This window comes from Argiope bruennichi, chromosome 10, assembly GCF_947563725.1.
Source record: "Argiope bruennichi chromosome 10, qqArgBrue1.1, whole genome shotgun sequence".
NCBI lineage: Eukaryota > Metazoa > Arthropoda > Arachnida > Araneae > Araneidae > Argiope > Argiope bruennichi.
In genome coordinates, this window is record NC_079160.1 from 68,959,194 (window position 1) to 68,982,438 (window position 23,245).

Consider the following 23,245-nt stretch of genomic DNA (forward strand, 5'->3'; position numbering starts at 1 on the left):
ATTTTTAAAAATTTTCTATAAATTTTAAAATACAATGAAATAAAATGCTATTTAAATCGCAAGAATTATCATTGAATTTCAAGAGAAAGACTTAAATCTTACTTTCCTTAAACCCATCTCATACAAGTTGTGTCCTCGAAGAATTACTTTTAATAACAGAATGAAAAAAATATTTTCCCTTGATAATCAAGTATTACTCTAGCATAACTCGCTCAAAATGCGAGTAGCGCATTTTAGAAAATCTGTTTTGATGAAGTTGTTCTAGCATTCATCCTGTGCGTTACTTAGTTTTGCCTCCAAAATTAACGCATGCTGTTACAATAGCCTTTCAAACCTTCATTCCCACAACGAAATATTTCAAATATTAGCAAACTAAGTACTAAAATGTTAAAAAAAATATTTTAATACATAATGTATGTTTACCTATTATTTCAGTCGGTTAATTTTTATTCAAACAGATATATAAAAGAATAAAACAAATTGGAAAGGAAAAGCCGAAGGTAAAAACAATTTCTATAAAAGTGTACGATATATTGGCAATATATCATTAGAACATTGGTTCTTGAAGTGCCAGAGTGTTTATTAGGTTCGAATCAAAAAATATAGTTCAAAAGAATTAGTGCAAAATACAGTAAAAAAAAAAGATGAATGTGGCAATCACTTAAGCAATGCAATTTAAGTACTTTTAAATTGAAGAGATACATTTATTTATAAAATATGATGATTTCATGTACACAATCAAAATGATAAAGATTTTCACAAACCCGCAATTACTACATACGTCAAAAGTAAGTAAAAATGGGTCAATTTAGCAGAAATTTATTCTAATTTATTATTCAAAGAAACGCGATCCTATTTTAAATAGTATATCATATCCTGAATTTTGAGTCATTAAACCCAATGAGCATAACTTAACCACAAAGTAAAGAAGTTATTGAAAGTTGAGTATCGAATTGCTTATTGAAACAAACTCTTATCTTATTTATACCAAAGCAAAAAGAAAATGTCTGCAATCAAATTCAAAATAATAGGAATTGATTCTAATGGAAAAAGAAAAAATGTAAGTAGGGTCATACAAGAAATAAAAAAATAAATAAATAAATTAAGACCACTGTGACGATAGAAGTGCAAAAAAAAAAAACTATTTTTGCAATTATAGTATTCAAATTGTTTTGGGAAAGATCATTTATGCGTTATTGATTCACTTAAATTCTTTAAATATTTGATTAAAAATATTCTCCTTTTAAGCCATTTTTCCCATTCTCCCCATTTTCCATAGTTTTCCATATTTCAATTTCCAAAAAATTCTTCCATAATTTTTAAATTTTAACACTTAACTTTTGCTGTTTTGCAACATTAAGTTGAATGAGCTCTTAAACAATAAATTTTTTAAAAAAATTGTATTATATGTGTTTTAAACAATACACACTGACAATTGCCGAGATCGTAATTACCAATTGTAGTTGCTAATCAAAAACCTCTCGATTTTTACATTGATGAACGATGTCATTAGACATAAAGTTCAACATAATAATTTTTTATAGTCCTGCTTCATTGTTTTCCACAATGTTCTATATGCAAAATGTCATGCATGAAAACAAATTCATGAAGCATTAGTAAAAACATTTTTTTTTCTTTTTGCTTGCGCCTAAGTGTGTGTCGTTTATTGTCCATTGTTTGCTGAGTTACAAGTACCAATCTAGCGCCATTCCTCCCTTATATTTGATAATTAAATAGAAAATGCATAAAAGTGGGTTATATATTTAAATATATTTTATTTTTATTAAGTATATTTAAATTAGGTAATTTTTTAAATATATTTTGATTTTACAAATTCTCGACACTGTAATCGTAACTGCAAGGCTTGATTCTTTCTGTATGTATTGGTGAGCGTATATTTCGAAATATTTGCAACTCAAATTTCATTAACATTTATTAATTATTGTAATCACTAGACGCCTGTATAATGTCAGTGTAATTTTGACACTTTGAACAAAAATCCGGGCCGTTGTTGTTTTATGAAAACTAGTTTAAGGTATGTATCAAAAATAGTGTGTTTTTTTTACAAATGAAATGTTTGTAGATCTTTTCTTTATAATTCTATAGAACAATGTGTGTCAAGTAGCGCTGAAAATAGTCAGTTATTGTAATTTTAACCATCAAAATTTGCTGTTTCACAGTTATTATGGCAAATATTTCGGTATTTTAAGTTGTGAATGAATAAAATGAGATATCTTCATCGGTTTTAGATTTCCAATATTCTTCTTAAATTTGGCAGCAATTTGATTGAACGCAGTTTTTTTTTTTTTTTTTTTTTTTTTTTGCCTCTCTGTTATATGCACATCTGAACTGATTCATCGCTATCACTCATTAAAATTAAAAATCACATAATTAAAGACATTATAAATGAGTTCAAGAAACAATATGGGAAAATCATTTTATTCATTTTATTTTGTATTTGTTACTTACGAATGTCGTTTGAATCTCAATTTAAAAATAAAGGTATGATTTTGATATGATTAATATCAAATGATAACTTTTTGCATATAAATTTCTTGATCATTTTTAAAACTCTTTGCCTTATTATCTAACCGAAATATAAAATGGCATCCTTTGTACGAATTTGTTGAATAAACTGTGTCAAAAATAATGTGTGAAATAATTTTTGAGAAATTACTAATTCCATTTAAAATAAGTATTCTGAATTGTATCCTAATAAAGGTATTTAAAAAAAATAAAATGGATGTATTTAAGAAATACCTCATTTAGGTTCAAATTTTGAGAATTCATGAGACAATTGGTATAAAGGCGTTAAATAAACGAAAAAGATCAAATTTTTCCTCCTACGATTGTAATTAGGTGATTTATGATTTAATTTCTACGGCTATTATTGTTTATCCTTATAAATTCCATTTTTTTTTTTTTTTCGAAATAGAATAATCAAGAAATGCTTCATTTTGAAGAATAAAATTAGAAGCAAAAGCTCAGCAAAATGAAATAATTTTAATGAAATTATTATATTGTTTTAGTTTATTTTGCTACCAATTTTATTTATCTACTTAGGAATTAAATTTTTTATCATGTTCTGTAAATTATAATTGAATTTTGATAAAACTTTTGAATATTTTTTTATCATTGAAGCAAGAAAATTCTTCTGTTTCAAGCATTAAAACGATAAAAGCTATTCAATAAACTTAAAATACATTTTGAACTTCTGCATTTCAAAATATGTTTAAATTAACACCAAATACGTGTAAATTATATTATATTCATTGTTCCGTTTGAGGCACTGAAGCATAAAATCAGTAGAAGTTTTGCCAAATTTATTCATCCTCAAATTTCTTTTTTTTTTTCAAACAATTGAATATTGATTTATTAATGATTCGAATTATTTCCATTTATCATTTTATATATCAAATAATTATAATTCAGCAAAAGAAATTTGAATTTTTGATATGATTTAAATCCAATAGTGTTGCTACATGTTACGAATTTGTTAATACAGAAAAAAGTTAGGCTGCGAGTCTGGAAATGATCCGAGTTTAAAACGATTGCTACGCCATCTGTTGGAAAGAAGAATGATTAATTCGTAGAGCTTGAATTTCACTGATAGTGGCTATACAAAAAATTTTTGCTTGAATTAATTTTTATGAAATTTATTTGGTAAGCACGTGGATTTCTAATTTGTTATTGTGCGTGGATACCGTTATGCTTGGCTTACTACTGCTAAGTACTAATTACATCTGAAGTTCCGTGGGCAATCTTCAATTAACAACTCATAAATGGAAAAAAAATTCTTCATTTCTTATTTCTGTTGTGAAAATACTAAATAATGCAATAAGCTCTAGAAAAATGCTGTTAAGGGAACTGTGGACTTTGAAGTAAACAAAAATGGACAGGAAATTTTATTTCTATCGTTCCTCACCAAAATATGTTTATATTCAACTAAAATGAATATAAACATATTCAACAAAATAAATATTTCAAAGGCTCAAAGAAAAAAGCACATTTTAATTACATTCCTCAAGGTATATTGTAATTAGATTTAAATATCTTTTTAATGTTCCAAATTCTTAATTTTTAAGAAGTTAAATAGAATTAATAATAAAGATGTCGGTTAAATATTAAAAGGAAACAGAGTATGCTTTTATTTTACTTTGAGTTTTTTTTAGATAGTTAAGTCAATTTTAGTGCCGAAAAACATAAAATTCTTATAAAAACTCAGTAATTATGCATACAAATATTTCATAAAAATTAGCATTTAATTAAAATTACAAAATTACGCACAACTTTATTCCAAATAAATTTATATTGGGTTATAAGGAAAAAATAATAGAAAAAATTAAAAATTCAGTCGTTTGGAATATTTTGAAAATTAAAAAATAATTATGTATCTTTTAATTGTCATATTGTAAGATTTTCGTTAATGCATATTTTTAATCATGATATTTGGTAATCCTTTGCATTTATTTTAGCATACACATAGCATAGATTTATCTCTTGCTTGTTGAAGAGTTGACCATTCTGAGATACTGTGTTTTTCCTTTGAAATCAAATGAGATAAAAGTTCCCTGTAAAGTTAATGTGGTTTGGATGGTGCTACATTAAAAAATTTATATTCTGCAGTTTTGCGTGGTATGCTGTTTTTGTGGGATAAATTAAATCTAACTTTTAAGAAACTTCAAATTAAAGTTTATTTTAAATAGTCTATTTGAACCAATGCCTTTGATTCTGAGATTTATTTTTCCAAAAAGCAAACCGAATTCATGAGTAACTCATAGAATTTATTTTTGAATTTTTCATCAAGGACAAAATATTATTATGAAGGATATATTGTCCCTATGTATTATTAAGCTGTTCATCCAACTGGTTAGATAATTCAGTTTTATAAGCACCCGGGGTTCAGGATGCCGTTATGTTATGTATTATTAGATTTTAGATGTGAGAGAGAGGAATGCCTGAATTATTGATACATATAATAAATCAAACAACAAACCATCTTAGAGTGATAAAGAAAATTCTTGGAGATCCCGAGTGCTTTAATACATATTTTTCTGTACAAAAGACAATACAGAAATCATTGCTACAACCTTGAATGGTAAGTTTTATAAACCTATGTTCAATGAAGCGCTCAAACATTCACACACGTTCGCTCATTCAGCTTTTGCAAAACGTCTATTAAACATCTTAAGAAAAAAGGTTTTCCAATCTCGTTTAGTCTAGGAAACTTCTTACAACATTTAAACAATGGCCTCGGGCATTTAGAAAATGGCGACAACAACAAGCAATAACTTTCTCTTCTTCCTACGCCCATTATGCGTCCATCTGACATTTCCTGTTCCTTTTGTCATCAACGAAGGCGACAACTTTGGAAAAAATTTTATATTGAACCCTAAATGCTTGTCGTCAGTATCAATGGCAGATATGTCACTTACATAATCCGAGTCTGGAAAAGAATCTTAAATACACTAATAAAATAATAAAGAGAATATTGTTAAAAAGTTCCAGCAGAATCTTCAGGAAGGAAAAGTGTTTTCTTGCCGCCTTAAGAATTGTTCCACTTTGAAGAAATAAGGTTCCTTTCTGGGTCATGAGGTCGACCAGAGAAAGTAGAACCGTTTTTCCAATCGGGACACAGTTGTCCGTTCTGCCGTAGGCGTGACTCCCCACCTGCTAATCGCACTCTCACCCCCTTCCTCTTTATTCTCCTCTCTTAAACACTTCCTTAAAATCCAGTTCAGAAAATGATGAATCCTCCGGTATGGCTACTCGTGGGAAGTTTCGAATTGTCTGGCAATTTCCGTAATTCTTTAGGAGGGGAAAAGAAAAGGAAACCAGAATTATCTCGGATTTCCTGCTTGTATAGTTTAGCTTCATTTTAATTTTATGAGTCTAAAAATAAACTGTAGAGAAAGTTCTGGATAATATTCATATCATGCAGAGTGAATTAAGTTAAAAATATCCTACTAAATATGCATCATGGATGTATTGTTATGCGAGATTTTTAATACTGCTTAATAACAGGTCAAGCTGAAAAAGAATAAAACACATTTCGAATTAGATTTGTGATCTCGTTCTTTTCAAATTTTTGAACTTCCTCTTGATAATGCTAAAATTTGTCTTTTAAAACAATTTATGAATTCGATGGCAACTTCCAGATTTTCATTTTCCTTGAAGGCTCCTAAAATTTATTTAGGTGTAACAGAATTTTTTATTTTTTATTTTACAGCTTTAGAAATGTTGTTCTACTTTGTAAGACGCTCAAACAATTCAATTGATTGGGATTAAAACTACGTGTTGGATTTTGCTGAATTAATTGGATTGTAAAGTATCAGATTGATATATCTGAAATGCAGTGTTTCATACAGATATCTTGAAAGCTCTTGAGTGATATATAATTGATCTGTCTAAAATAATATGAATGCTATAATTATCAATTCAAAGTAATAACGAAACAATCAATCATCCAGACTCAAAACTGGCCCAATTTTGCCAAATTTCTTTTCATGTGAAAGCCCGTAACTTCTAGATATGTCCTAAACGGTCGTCTTCCCTCCTCCAAGTTCTGTTTTTAAGAAAAATAAAAAGATTCAATATACATTATAGGGAAGTACTGTGGCAGTTTCCTCGCCATAATCATTGCATTGATTTCATTACGAAATTAAACCTAATTGAAAATACAACAAAAATTTAATTTTTTTTAAAGCATAAGCTATACTGAAGCCGACCAAACATATAAAAATAAGCTGAATTTTCATATTCAACATATATTCAACAATAACAGGAGAAAAGGCCAAAATGAATTATTAGAAGCAATACTGAAAACATTGCAAGTTTCACTTCAATGCTGAAATATATTATAGAAATATGCAATTAAAATATCTTTCAAAAATTGACCTACAATTGAAAAAATCACGAAGTAAAAAAATTGAAATCATAGAAAAAATTTTGAAATTTAAGAGATGATGCAAAAATAATGTGTGCTGTTATTTTCGGCTGTTGTAATAGAAAGTGGCCAAAATTTTGCTTAACTTTAAATTGATTTTTTTTAAAAATCGTCCTTAGATGCTCATTCCCATCCTCCATAACAGATGTGTGCCAAATTTGATATCCCTAGACTAAATAGTCTGGTTTGTAGAGTGCCAATTTAGAAATTTGAGTTCGTCTTCTGAACCACCAGAAGTCTCGGCAAAATATTTTTTTCTCAGAAAAATGGAAGCATTACTTTTTTTTAACTCTACCTAACTAAGACAACTTCGCAACATTTTTTTCTTTTCTTTAAATGCTTTGTACTAATATATTTGAAACCCATCATAAACCATTCGCCTCGATCTCTAATTTTACATTCTAAAAGGACATGACAGTTTACGTAAACACTGATATATTAAAATAATGAAAAAATAGCTTTGATAAAAACTGAGAAAAAAAGGCAACTTTTTGAACTGTTAAAATCAATCGGAAAATCCCGAAAAATTTACGAAAAATGGTCTATAAATTACGAAAATTCTTTATACATTAATATTGAATCTAAAAAAAAAATTCCAAAGTATTGCAATTATAGATAATAGAATGCTTGAAATTCATAAAATTTATAGTTAAAAAATTACCATGTTCTTTTCTTAAAAGTAAGGCCAACTACTAACGCAGTATTTTGTACATTCAATAAAGTCTCATCATTTATTTTGGGAAGCAAAAAGTTTTCATTAGTCATTCGTATAAAGATACATCTCAACTAAAACCTCGATACAACTGAGTGAATTTATCAGCGAAATGTTTGACGCTCTTTCCCTCACCCCCCCCCCACGCAAGAATACCGCAATAAATCTTCCAAACTTAAGTTTCGTAAAAATAGTCACTTTAATAATATTGCTCCTCAACGTTATATGTTCGTTTGATAAAATTATTTTTGTATATTTTTCTTCATGACACTATTTATCTCTGCTGTTTTGGCCATCCCTCTAATTGTCCTTCCGCTTACGAAATCTCTATCTCCAATATGATTTGCTATAGAGAAGATTGGTCTTTTTCCACCATTTTCAAAATTGTGAAATCTGCATCCCCTAAGAACCCAAGAAATCTTTCACGATGAGCCACAGTCGAAGAGCATCAAAAGGCACAACCTAAATAGCTCAAGTAACGACTCGTTAGATCTCGCCTTCCTCAACGCTGCTAAATAAAATCTGGCATCTTGTTTTTCTCGACTGCGGAATATTAAATTTTATTCTCACGGATTTTTAGAAGAAATACTGCTTCTGGTCATTTCCTTATTAAATACAGTAGAGATAACAAATGAAACAAAATAGTGTCAAAATTTTGATACCTTTGACTTTTTAACTTGGCCTAATCTATGTATCAAAAATGCTTAAAGTAAATGTAGGAAACATTCCATTTGCAAAAAGTATACAAGAATTTGAGAAAAAGATAATTTTAGATGGGTGAAGTTGTCTTATTTGTACGTATATTTTTGATACAACCTCACGTATTTATATTATTAAACTGAAATGTAACATAAAAATTAAATCTAAAAGTAATTCTGAAATGAAGTTGTGCTCTGATGATTTAAACATAACGAGTAGTTTTTTTAATTTTATTTACTGCTGAATAATTTTTTGTATCACTGATGCTGATTGCCGAGAAATATTTGTTCAACAAACTAAGCGCAAGTGTTTATTAGAATTTTTTAACGAATGGCAAGCGTTAAAAGGAGCAAAGGGCTGTCGATAAGTATTTTCTCTGTGCGATGAAATTTTTAATATTTTTTACTACTTCACTCAGAAACTTTTTTTTCCTTCTAAGGTTGGCACAGTTATCCCAGTTTAGGGTAGTTGATCAGCTTTACAATTCTGATAAAATCGAGTTCATGTGAGGGTGTTTAACTAGCTATATTTTGCTCTGCATGTTCATTCTGTGTGATTTTCATCACCAGTAGTGTTTTAACATCATAATCATATCTCACTCGGGGTCAAATTCTTATTGTTAAATGTCCAGGAAACCGTTTTGTTTTCAAATATCCAATAGTTTCCTCATTGCATAGAAATGAAACAAGTCCTGATCCAATATTTTTAGTTGTGTAAATAACTGGTATTGTGTCTAAAACTACCTTCGTTGCATTTTCGCTAGAATTTTTGAAAATTAATTATTGGCAATTATGTATTTCTTGTTCGGTTGATGGTATTTCTTGACTCTTGTTTGTATATGATCTTGAAAGTTCGCAAGAGCAATTATATTTTTCAAGGTAAAAGGCGGTGTTAATAAATGTACGTTTTGCTGTTTCAAGCAATGAATCGCCATTTTTGATTTGAGTGATGCCTGAACACAATACGATTTTGCATTTGACTTCCCTACTGGCTTACTATGGGCCTTATATCAAACTGTATAAGAAGGTCCTATGTGGATGTTAAAGAAAATAAAATACTAATCCAACAAAAATTGGCACCAAGTGCTTTCTTTTGTTTTCTTTATCCCAAAACCGTATGAATCAAATTTTACTGTTATTTTAAAATCAAGACTCAATAGCTTGGGATTGGAATTGAATTGAGCGAGTTGTCATTCTAATTATTCACCACAATTTAAAATTACGAGTTATATCCTCATCAGTCTTCTTAGATGTTTATTACTGATTGCTAATTGAAAAAAAAAACAAAATTAAATACCTTATCTTCAATTTTCCAACAGATGGATATTATTCAACAGAATCAAAATCGTTGAAATAAGATGGAAATTACTGCATCTGTTAAGATAATCTCCTGAAAGTTCTAGAATTTCCTGTGTCTACATCATTGTTTATGTCGTCAGTTCAGCATTTCAATGTGTTTAGTATTTTGTTAATTCATTCAACATAGGACTAAATATATTTGGAAAGTAACTATTTAGCATCTGTATAATGGTTAAAAAAAGTTATAAAATTTAATGGTTAATACTTGTTAACCGATAAGGTTAAAAGATTTAGTTCACTGCAATGATAAAAAAAATGTATAAAAAGTGCGTGATTATTCTCTTGATATAACGTCATACTTATCTAGAATATGAAATCTGAATCTAATTTAATCTGAAATCTAACTTAACGCATTCATCACTAAGGATGAATTAGATAAAAACTCCATGAAAAGACAAATATAAATTCTTCCGGATGTTGACCTTTTTTGATATTAAATTGAAATTTGATTATTTAATTAAATTGAATTTTGAATTGAAATTTCAGTCCACAGAAATCTGCAATTGGAAATATCTGAAATACGAGATATCTCATCGGTAGCGTTGAAAGTGTTAAGATGTCCTTTCACTTCATAACGGACGCCAACAGTGCCAAATCGTCGATTAAGAGGGCTGATCTTGTAAGCAATAATATAAAACAGTTATTATCAGCCATCTTGATTTTTGAGTTTGGCGACTTGGCATTTTTTAGCATTGTTGGCATCTTTGGGGACATGAAAGAGATAAATTTTAAAACAATTTAGGAGCCCTAAGTAAACATAAGCAGTCATGGATATTTTAACCAAAAAATGTTTTCTTTATTAAATGCAATTCCTTTTCCAGTTCTTTCTAAGTTTTGAAGTTTTATTATCAAATAATCATTCTTTATTTTACCCTTAAATTGAACTTGTGAAAGAAAAATTTCATGGCAAAATGGTGCAGTTATTTCATAAAATGTTAATGTGAAATTATAAAGACATTGTCTGAAAAAGAAAGACACGGAATCTTCGAACCAAGTATAATAGTCGAGATTTCCAAACATTTCACAGTAATTTTATATGTGAACAATGTTTACAAATATTTTTTAACATTTCAATATCATAAGTTGAATTAATGATCGACCATTAGGAAAACGTGCTGTGGAAACTCTACCCTTTCCAAGTCTACACGTCTCAAGACAAATAATCCAGATGCGCAGAAATCCATTTGAATTCTCTACTTCATTCAACAGTGTCCTTAAACTATTGGCGGGAAAATCTTTCACTTGCTGTATTTTTTGCTGTGTTGCTTTCTATAAAGCTGCTTAGAAGCAAATTCCAATAGTTTTTTTACTTCTGATTGTATGTTAATGTATTGAAAAACATGTTATTCGGTTCGCTATAATCAAACAGAATAACAATATATTTGCAAAATAAGCAAATGAGTATTCATCGTTTGGCATTAAGCAATTTCGGCAAATTTAGGTTTGTTAGGATATTTTGATATGAATTTGATACTTGTTTCTTGTTGCAAGGTCTGTTTTTACAAATGACAATCATTGGAAACCAAACAAATCTTCAACATTAAATATTTGTGTATTAATAGATCACTTAAAATATGTGCATTATTTATATAAATTAAGTGAAAACATGATTTACTACAAACAAACTAATGCTTTTCGCATGTAATTCAAAAGCATTTCTTTCAATATTCAAAATTAACAGTATGCAAATTGATATTTTTATCGCAACTTGTTAATTCATTTTTTTTAATTTTATTAAAACCCCGTTACTGTTTTCAGTAATATTTCGATTCAATCAATATTTATTTAAGAAAAATCTGACATATGCTTTTCGGGTATTTTTTAAATTCAGTTCATCAAATAATTTCTTTTCAAAATATTATTTTTATTCCATTTTTTTAATAATAAATGTGGTGTATTCTGTATAGTTCCCGTTTGGGAATATTGAAATATCAGAGCAGGATATAAAAGTTGCCATGTAAGTTTAGAATTCTTGTTCATCTAATATGAGTTAAAACTGTGTATTAAAAAGGGGGAACCAAATTATCCTGAGATGGGTGAGCTCGCAGTATGAGAAACAGGAAGTTTTACAAGAGGACATACAGTTCAGTGTTTGAAATATATGCTAACTATTTTGTTTTCTTACGTAATCCTTTTAGATACAAGTGCCTGCATGTTTTTCGATTTGTAAGAAGTTAATACATGGTTGTTCGATTCCTTATAGTGTTTGGGTTTGTGACGAAAATTCGATTTTGCGTCCAAAGCTTTAGTATAGAGAGAAGTTATATATTGCCCTGTCGAACTTTATGGGTACTGAAATTTAAAATGCATGATTACCCTTCAATATTTAATTTTTTTATCAGCTGTTCAAACTTTAATCTTAGTTTGTTGCAGTATAATTCTTCTGGAATTTGTTTTTCGGAAACATGATTTGATTATTTTCCACTGTGAGTATTGTCTGCAGTTGCAGCTGACGCAATTTTCCTGGTTAATTAATGTATTTTCTTGTTATTTTCGTTATTTAAAGAATATCTTCTAAGAATTAATTCAATGAAACGGATGTCTACATAATTAAAAAAAATAACTTTCAAGTGCGAGTTTTACAAAACGGATAGCTTGTCTTAATACTGCCAAATTCAGTACGTATATATATACTCAGGAAGGTGATTGTTTTAGATTATGATAATTATTTTTATTGCTATTTTATGATAATTATTTTGTACCTACAGAAAATTTTTAACTCTTAAAGTAAGAAATAATTAAACACTAATAATCTTTTCTGTAATTTAATAGGATTAAAGAAAAAGTATATTTCCTTAAGTTTGAAACTTACTATCTTGTTGTAATGTACTTTCTTTTTTTTTTCTCTTTTTTTTATTGATTCTGAGAATTTTATTGATTAATTTTGAGATATTACATATATTACAAAATATATTCTATAGTACGTATGAATCTTCAATGCTGAATAATTCTTGTATACCTTCAGCAAGAATTCAGTTATTGCAACAGTTTTGGCAAGAATATTGGTTTAGTGAGATTTAGTAACTTCTCATTTTAAATTTAAGTTTAAAATTTAGGGTGAATAAGATAAACTGAATAAGAGCAAGCAGTACAATGAAAATAATTGTGCGAGGCCTTCAAACAGTTGCTTTTTTTAAAATCAAAATCTTAAATTTAAAAAATATTTTATTCAAACATGTTCCGTATAGAAGATTTAACTGAAAATTTTAGCAACCTTTAATCACAGTCAATAAGATGGTAGTCAAAGATGGTTAGTGTGAAATAATTTTAAACAAAGATATGCCAGTTAAGGATACAACTCTTTTCCATATATATTGCTTTAAATTGTGTATGTTTTTATATAATTTATTTAATATACTCATAAGATGTAACAATACACTATAACTCTAAGCGAGATAAACGAAAAGGAATAAGACTCAACTTTTTGTAGTAGTAATTATTGAAATATTGAATAGCATAAAGACATTTAAATACAAGCATGACTAATTTTAACTGTTTTTTCAAAAGAATAAAGGTTTTGCGGAGAAATAGAAAAATGCGTCTCTCTCTTAAGTCATTTCAAAACAAAATTTCTTCCTTTTCAAAAGCATGTAAAATTATATCTTGCAAATAAAATTATTCCTTTTCCCCCCGAGAGAATGTAAATCTATAAACTAAATAGACACTAAATTTTTCCTCGTTAATAAATTCATGATTATTATTTTATATTGAAATTATGAAGAGAAGAGAAAAAAATATTAGGTTTTAAAAACTTGTGTTAATTGTGAAAAAACTTGTGAAAAAATTATTTTCCTTTTGCTATTTAGCTCCTTTTTTGGTTTATAGTTTCTTTTTCTTCGTAATTCATCATTGTAAACATTAAGCGAACTTGTCACCTATTTTTTTTTTCTCATTAATTCCCAGTAACGCCTATCGTGCGGAATCAAAATTTTAAAGATAATGGATTGACTTGTAGAGCATAAAAATATTTACGTATTGTATTTTCTTCCATAACATTCAGCAATAAAATGATGCAAAACTTCAGGGGGTGAATGAGAAAATTTAATTATAATTTTCGTCGCTTCAAACACAAAACAAGAGGAGTTAAGGAAAAAAATTGAAGTTAATAAAAAAACGAGTAAAAATTGAAGTGATCAGTTTTAATAACTTCTGTTAATTTCAGTATAGAGATACAGTGGTTTGGTAGTAAAATCTCATTTTCTTGAATTATATGGATTCGATTCTTCCACAAAAATGTCGTGTCTATTGAGATGCTGGTTGCACTTTAAATCCTTTGCGATTAAACTTTCTTGTCAAAGTGGTTGAAAGTTTGGAAGTAGAAATGTCGACTTAGTTACCGACCTCTTCGTCTGGTAAAAATAATCATTCAAAATTACGAACTTTGATTTTTAAAAAAATGGCTTTCACGTCAGAATAAAGCTGCATTTTTTATCCTTTAAATAGTATCCTTTACGATTGACTTTTTTATTCTGCTTACACTAGAAGATGTACATACGATCTAGGCGGTTGTTGTCCTATAAATATCGGGGATAAGATTATCACAGATTAATAAAGAAAAGCTGGTGTAGAAAATCTTATGCGCACTGGCAGAATGCTAAAAAAATATTTAAAAAATACATTTTAGATGTAAATGCTTAGTAACATTAAAAGTTTTTATTCCCATACAGTGCGACCTTCTCTCTCTATTACGTTCAATACCACTCCAATTAAAATTACTAAAATCTAATTGAAACAAATAATAAATCCAGTAATAAAAAAAAAACTGTAACCTCCAACTGAAATGAGAATATTATGAATCTGTATACATTATCTTTACTAATAATAAAAATGAAAGTGTGTGTGTGTGTGTGTGTGTGTGTGTGTGTGTGTGTGTGTGTGTGTGTGTGTGTGTGTGTGTGTGTGTGTGTGTGTGTGTGTGTGTGTGTGTGTGTGTGTGTTATGAAATTTTACGTCCATCTTATTTTGACACATAGTAATGCTAATAATAAAAATGAACCAACCCCTTCTTATAAAAAATAATTCAACCCCTTTATGATCATATTGCTTTTGAAAGCAAGCTCATCAATACAAATTAAATATGAAAAAAATGGAAGAAAGAACCAGCAAATAACGACTTGCATAACAAAAACTTGTAAGCAATTATAGGCACAATTATAAATTTACTTGAACGAATCATCAATAGATAGACAAATTTTCGACATATGAAACTATGAATTAAACCACTTTTTAAAAAAAGTGTAGGAGTTACCAATCTATGGGAATCGATACTAAATCTTAAATAGTCCAGGGTACAAATAAGTTTTTGTGCTCCTGAAAAAAATAAAAGAAATGAATAAAAATAATGCACTATTTAATTCATTATTTTATCTTTCTCAAGAATAATGGAGCAACATCAAATAAGAAAACGGTCAATTGTCATAAGAAAAACGAAAGAAAGTAAATAATTTCAAGAACTTAAAAAGTGACTTTTTAAAGTGTCATTCTGCAAGATTTGTACGAAAGATTAGTCCTTGTAGAAAGATTGGTATTAAAGCTATTCCAATATTATTAGCAACAATTCTCAGGGGAAAAGTTAACTATGCGCAAAATTTCTCTGCAAAAAATGCTTTTTGTGACCCACTGATTGTATATTAAGTATCTTCGTATAAAGTATGTAATCATTTTGCATACAAAATAGCAGGAATTTAAAGATTTTGTAGAATAACTTTTTAAATATCATAAGGAGTAATATCGCGCAAATTTTTCTTTGGCATTTTTTTTTAAGTGAGTCAGTTGAACGAAAACGCTTTACGTTTAATAGCTGAACTTAACGAAGACTAAGTTGTTTGATGCAAAATCGTTACTAAATTTAAAGTTGCAATATTCATTTAGATGCATGGAATTCAAACTCTCTCTCCGTCTTTCTAATTATACTGAAAGATGTCCACTATATTTCGGAGGCTGACTAATATATTTTCAACATAAATTGATAAATATTTTCAGCATGTTTTAAAGAATTTTTGCTCAGTGAAAACTTCAATTAATGTATAATTATTTAATAAAAATAACCATCAAAGGATACAGATAATTTTTTTTTTGTAAGACATTCATTTCATATGAAAGCGTTCGATATGGATTTTTAAATTTAGGTTTTTTGCAAAATTTTTATGATAAATTTGGGACTTATTTTTAAATATACTGATTATATTCACATATAAATTTTTAATATGCAATGCACCTATTTTCTTAGTTTATTTTATTGAAACGCGTTTCGAAGGTTATCATTGGATATAAATAAAATTAATAAAGAATTCTCGAATAACGATTCTCATATCTATCAAATTCGAAATTGTTTAAAATAACGTATCTCCATTCAGAACTCTACAGAGAATAGAAATAATATTTCTAAGTCTCAATGGTATACATTTCAAGGCAAGAGAAAATAAATGGTGAAAAAAATATTAAGGAGAAAAATATAATAAAAATAAACTTTTTTGCATTCAAATTTATTTTATCTGGGTTCATTTGCAAATCTAAGTAGGAATATTAATTGAATAATTGCTTAAATCTTTTCTGATTATATTTTTGATAATTGTTACAATTTATCGGCATTACTATTAGTTATTAACGTTGAAGATTAAATTTTTTTTACTTGACTGAATTATAGTATATGATAGCAGTATGATTATATTAACGATTACCTACCTATCGTTCTTTATTCGTTTTTCTTATTGTTATTTGTTTTGATATTTTCTGATATTTTGAGATGCATACAAACTTTATCTGACGTTTTCAGACCGTTAATCACTTTCATCTATATCTATACTTATAATAAAGCTCAATGTGTGTGTGTGTGTGTGTGTGTGTGTGTTGGCGCTCTACAGACCAGGTCATTTGACATACAGCTACCAAATTTGGTACATGTATACCTTAGAGGTCGGGAATGTGCAACTGGGGTCCCTTTTTTTGAAATTTTAATTAGAATTTTAATTATTAATTAAAAACTAACTTTCCCGCCAAAAAAAATTCCTATTTTCCCCACCGCCAACTTTTCCGCCAAAAAAAATCTTCCATTTTCCCCACCGCCATATGAGTAAGGCTTCAATTTTTTTTTTCTCCCAAAAGTAATGAGGCTAGGGTTAACATTTTTCGGCGGATTATTTCAAACGATTCTGTTTATTTTCTTAATGCTTTATGCATTTAAAATTAAACATTGTTAATGAATCCATGTTTCAGATTCATTCTGAAGTACTTTTGAATTAAAAAACCACAGAATAAAGGAAATTAAAAATGTATAATCTGCATAGCGTTTACCCCAACTGGCGTAGAAAAATTCACGCATTTGCGTTACCGGAGCTGGCGAAGAAAATTCACGCATGCGCATTCTGATTGTTGCCATGACAACCGTTATCAACGGATGATTTAAATTATTTTTAGGTTAGTTGCATGCTTTTGTAATTAAATTGTATTTATGTTAGTTATATATTTTTTTGTATATGCTTATAGTTTTAAGTACATCGTTTTTTAAGTAGTTTTTTAAAACTGTTTTCGACCGATTATTTTAAACGATTCATTTTATTTTCTTAAAGTTTGATGCATTTAAAATGAAACATTGTTAATGAATCGATCTGTTCATGATGAATCTGAGAAAATTTTGTTGACAAATTCTTGAGATATTACATAAATTAAGAAAGATATTCTTTAGTGCCCATAAAGTTTAAACGCTCAGTGACTCTATTATCAGTAATCATATTATTAAAAAAATGCTTTGTTTCAGTAAAAAATATTATATTAATTGCAGTTTAGTCATTTCCATTTTAATTTTAAGCATAAATTCTACCGGAACTAACAGAAAATTAGAGAGATACATATTATGTTATGGTTGAAGGACTTTATATTATTATGAGTGAATTACAAGGGCTATCAAAATTTGAAGCTTTAAAATATTTGATGAAGAAGCTATTAAAGTAGGAATTACATAAAATATTTAATGATTAAAATTTTAACGAGCATTAAGATTGGCGAACCGGCTGGTCGCCAAAGGCGGCTAGTGTTAAATATACAAAGAAAACCAATTCTGTCATCATAAAAAAAATATTTTAATCTCATGGTTTTGGGGAATATCCATACTTTTAATCTCTGAATTCTAAAAACATTTTTCAATGTATTTGTATGTATTTACAAACATAAATATATACGGAAATATACATATTCCCATTTAATTGCACAATATTAGCGCAATAAGCGCCAAACTTGTTTTGGCGTCTAGCCAGTGATTATTTTCGTCTAGCCAGCGAAATCCGATTTATTTGATATGCTCACGATCAGATATCCATAATAAGTTGTGATAAAGTCGCATGCATTTAGGTGGATTTATTTTTGATCAAGAGATTAAAATTTACTAAGAAAATATAAATTTTAAATGTATATCGTCAATCAAATATAAATAATGCAGCTCGAACGAAGATTATATGTCAGTCAACAGTAACTGATGTAACCTGAACATAAAGTACGAAGTTTATTTGAGGTACTGGCGGTTGACTAGGTACGAAATAAAAGTGTGTCAGTCACCGTGACTGACATGGCGGTAAAGGCGTTAAGGATCGTAGTTGCAAAGCTATGGTCAAAGCATCTTGCTGGTCTTTCTTTATGCCTATATGATTATTTGATTATGTGATATAATGATGTAGGGTGATATGTCGCCTTAAGAACAAAACTGTATACCGGTAATCAAAGTGTAACTGTAAACTTAACCGATTTAGTATAAAATCTGTCCACGGAAAGATCTAATCATGTTCCTGAAATACCTTTATCCAGAAATGGAAATTAGAGCCTAGGCGAGTTAAATTTAACATGCAGTATTTATACCAAAATTGTAAATTTGAATGAAATTTGGATTGAAAGGTTTACACGAAGAGATGTTTTTACAAAATAACATAATTCTCTTCCTAAAATGAAACTAAATTTGCAATGCAGCAAATCATGTAAATTTACGAGAACGTGAAAAGGGGGAACATTTAGATTCTTTATTTTTTCTTTGATATCTAAACTATCTCTTATTCACATTAGCTTAATCTTAAATAATCAGTAATAAAAGACTTTAGGTTATTGTGAATTTTTAATACAGTCTTGCTATCTCAGCTACGAGACCGGAGAGTTCAAAGTTTGTGAGAATCAACTACCCTGAAAGCCAAGTATATCACCCAATTGTACATGAAACTCGACGAAGGTCTAACATCCTCGGCTAATGGAGTGTTTAAAGAAGAAATTACCAACTCTGATTGTGACTTAATATCTATTCCAAAATACCCCACATTTATTCTAAATTGCATGTTAATACCAAGGAAATGAAAACAAAGGAACATGAATAGGCATCTTTCAAACAATTATGAATTCCATCGGGAATCACTTGGCTTCAAAGTGTTGCTGTAATGGGTGTTAGTTTAGTATTCTTTACGAAAACCTCCATTGATAATTTCCTAGAACTAGTTTTCTTCATTTCACCCTATAACTACCATCGTGGTGCTTAAAATTTACAACATTTGGACATCCAAAGTTCTGCAAATTTATTATCTGCTATATGAAAATTAGACTGTATCGATTCTCTGAAATATGTGTATTTTAGACTACGAAAATTGGATTTACTTAGTATGAAAAAATTATATTGAGGCTTTAGTAATAATTAAGATAAAATGGGAACAGGTTAATAATTATACATTAACATGAATATCAAATGGACCCATACTTCTCACTCAATTATTTCCTAGTTGTAAAACAAGTAGAATTTTTTTTTTTAATTTAGCTTAATAAACTGAAATTGTGTATTTTAAATACAGAAGTAACAACTGTTATAAAATGTTTTGATGAATGCGTGCAATAAATTTATTCTACGAGTCATGCTTATGTATGATTAAATTCCTCGTACTTGAATTTGGATGTCATTAGAAATAATAAATTTAATACAATTGAGACGCTGAGAATCACTTTGATCCAAACAATTTTTACCAAACTGAGAACAACAACTTTGTTAAATGTCGAATGCATTCTCAAGCATTTTTTCCAAGTATAAAACAGCTAGCACTTTTAATACACACTTATTTAACAAAAGTAAGCAGAAAATGGGGGGATGATCCTTTTTGATTCTCGACGTTTCCTAAAAAACAAATTGAGAATATATTAAAGCCTTAATCCTATAGTTTATAAAATTCCTGTTAAAAACTGCAGAAATATTTTTTACTATAACATTTTCTCTTTAAAGTATGGTATAAATCATCAATATAAATGTTTCAAGAAAGAGATTTTAAAATTTGGAGTCTGCGTTCTTTAATCTTCAAGTTATTTTATTTCATTGCATCTGATCCGTTGTGCAGTAATCACGAGTCTACACTTTAATGATAGTATTGTAATTCATCGAAGGCCTCGGTAGCCTGGTCGTAAGATTTCGGCTTCAGACAGATTCGAGAAACGACTCTATCGACGAATCGCCGTTTCAGCGGGTCTGGTGCATATTAAATCCATCAGGGCTAAGATGTAGTACGGAAGAGAGGGGATTCCATCTCGGATGTCATCATTCTCATACGAACGCAATTCAGAATTACGAGTTCCGTTCTAAGTAATCCTAGTATTGCTTCAAAACGGGACGTTAATTCAAACTCAATTAATCGAAATTCAGAATTATGGTTTCTACCAATTCAAACTCAATTACTTTCTCTGATTTCATACTGTATTCATTTCTTCACTAAATCAAAAATGATAAAAGATTATATATTAAAAATTTTGTATTTTTTTTAATATTTGTGCATATTCTGATGACTTTTTTTCTTGTTTCAGTGAACAAAAGTTTCTGTTACCGCATTTTCTGCACTGGTGGAAAAAATGAAGCAGATCCGGACAATCCTTTGGATAACCAGGAACACACTCTCATGGTTTTCTTCCGAGATTACATGGGCGTTTTTCTCAGTAAAATATGGGTCAAGACCATGGTGATTATCTGCTTCATGGCTTACCTGGCAGTTGGCATTTGGGGTTGCCTGCAAGTGCGAGAAGGCTTAGAACGTCATAAATTATCTCGAAGTGATTCTTATTCGGTCACGTTCTACGAAAGAGAAGACATGTATTTTCGAAAATATGCATACAGAATACAAGTAGTAGTTAACGCGACGCTTGACTATTCAGATCCCAAGGTTCAGGAACAGATTGAGAATATGTTAAAGCAATTCGAGGCCAGTCCTTATGTTTCAGACAGTTCTTTGACGGAATCTTGGTTAAGAGCCTTCAACAAATTCACATCCGATAGCCGGAGTTCTTTTCTACTCCAGTCTTATAATAAGACAAATCCCAGAGATTTTCTGCAAATTTTGGATGTTTTCTTTAATTATCCATTGCTACACGTTTTCAGGCAGGATGTGCGTTTTAATGAAGATAAAACTGCCATAACCGGAACTCGGTATGTCATTCAAGCCCATAACATAACAGATGCAAACAAAGAGAAAGACATGGTCCTGGAACTTCGAAAAATAGCTGATAACCAACCTTTCCCTGTTACAGTTTTCCAGCAATATTTCATCTATTTCGATCAATTTATACTTGTGCGGGATACATCTATGCAGTCCATTTGCGTAGCTGTAGCTGTGATGATTGTCATTTCCTTAGTCTTCATTCCTAGCTTACAATGCGCAGTCTTCGTGGCTTTCTCTATCATCTCAATTGAAGTAGGAGTAATTGGATATATGACATTGTGGGGCGTGAATTTAGATTCTATCTCTATGATAAACTTGATCATGTGTATTGGGTTTTCCGTGGACTATTCTGCCCATATTTCTTACGCTTACTTCTCGGCGGATAAGAAAACTCCTGAAGATGGGATTAAAGCTGCTTTGCATTCTCTGGGAGTTCCAATCTTTCAAGGCAGTGTTTCTACCATTTTAGGTGTTATTGCATTGATATTCGCTCCATCTTATATATTCCTCACTTTCTTCAAGACAGTTTTTCTGGTAATTCTTTTTGGTGCATTGCATGGAATACTGCTATTGCCAGTATTGCTTTCTTTATCCGATTCCTGTTTCAACTCGAGATTATGCAAAACTTGCCGCCGTTTCAAATCTAGTTGCATCTGCCCCTCGATGCAAACTCCAGAGAAACCACCTTTGGCTGTTCTGCAAGTACCAGAAATCATGTCTTATGGGTCTGGACAAATTCCTCGTCTCACCCATCCGAATGGAAACTTCCCACCTGAGATTCGATTCTTGGCTCCACCAATTAAGGTTACTGACATAGACGAAAACAGCAGCAAGGGCTCAAAGAATGGAGATCTGTGGGCAGAAAATGGAGACAAGGATCTTGGTCTTGGTACTAGTGGAGAAAGTAGTGACGGTAGTTGGAAATGTCCTCATGAAGAAAAAGATAGATCATCTCTGCCTTCTACTCGTAATCTCACAGGAGTTCTTGCCTATCCTAGTGAGTACATGTACAGATCTGAAGAACACGATAATCCTGCATACACTCCAGATGACGATGCACGATCACCAGTTGTTCGCCAACCAAGGTCTCAAACCAGACAGCCAAGCAGATCCAGGAGTTCGTCATGTTCTCAACCACGAGATCGAATGAGCAGTTACATTGATGATCTAACTTTAAGGACGGCAGTTCCATGCCGAGCTCATGATCACCCTGTATCCGTAGGTCCTTCAGGGGCTGCGAGGGGAAATAATGGTTATTTTCTAAACCCCAATAGACGGCCTGTTAGTAGTGGAGCTCCAACAAGAGTTGGAGAATGGGCTAATAGACCTCCAAGCCCAAGAGATAGACAAAGGCGGCCTCGAGAGAGAACACCAAGAAGAGAAAATGATCAAGATCGAGTATTTACTGTGAGGTTATGACAATCGGAGCCGATGAATAGGAACACATTGACCAGCCACAAATAAAGGAACACTGAATCCAAAATGTTCTGATTTCCAGAGCCAGTGGGGATCAAAAAAGGCCAAAACAGCCAGCAATCTCAGCGAACTGGTTCACCAATTTTACCGCTGCCAACGATCCGTGTAGGCACAAACACTTCCGTTTAAATGTCTACATGGTGAAAGCTTAGACACATTGTTTCTTGCAATACTAATTAGTCTACCTCGAACTATTCATTGAGGACTGCTCAAGTTTTCTTCGAAGTTTGTGTTGAAGTGTTGGGAACATCAGAGATATTGGATCTCTGGAAAAAAAATTGTTGAAACGACGTCTCCAAAAGTATATATATGTATTTTATTCATGGGTGCTAATTAACTTTTCTGGTGGTGTGTCAGGTATGCTTCAATAGTATCTTGAAATAGGAGAAAAGGCAATACTTTACTATTAATTAAAATGAGAATGGATTACTCAGTATAGCGCATTTTACAAATAGATTTTTTCAAGCCTGCTCAAAGAGAACTCTTAATATCTTAGCCTTCAAGCAACCGAATGTAAATTTAAGCAATGCCATATAGAAATTGTGCATAATAATAGTAATTTTATTAAGGCGTTTTCATCTTTTGTTTTATACTCATTTCACTGCGAAGCGGAATG

General features: G+C 30.1%; 1 protein-coding gene across 1 annotated transcript in view; it reads left to right on the top strand.

Annotated features, from left to right (window-relative positions):
* Positions 1-22,930, top strand: part of LOC129988606 (patched domain-containing protein 3-like) — a 103,070-nt gene extending 80,140 nt beyond the window's left edge. Inside the window, exon 3 of the mRNA XM_056096866.1 lies at positions 20,525-22,930. Coding sequence (XP_055952841.1) covers positions 20,525-22,572 — 2,048 coding nt within the window. The 3' untranslated portion in view covers positions 22,573-22,930. The remainder of the gene's footprint in view (positions 1-20,524) is intronic.
* Positions 22,931-23,245: the final 315 nt, after the last annotated feature.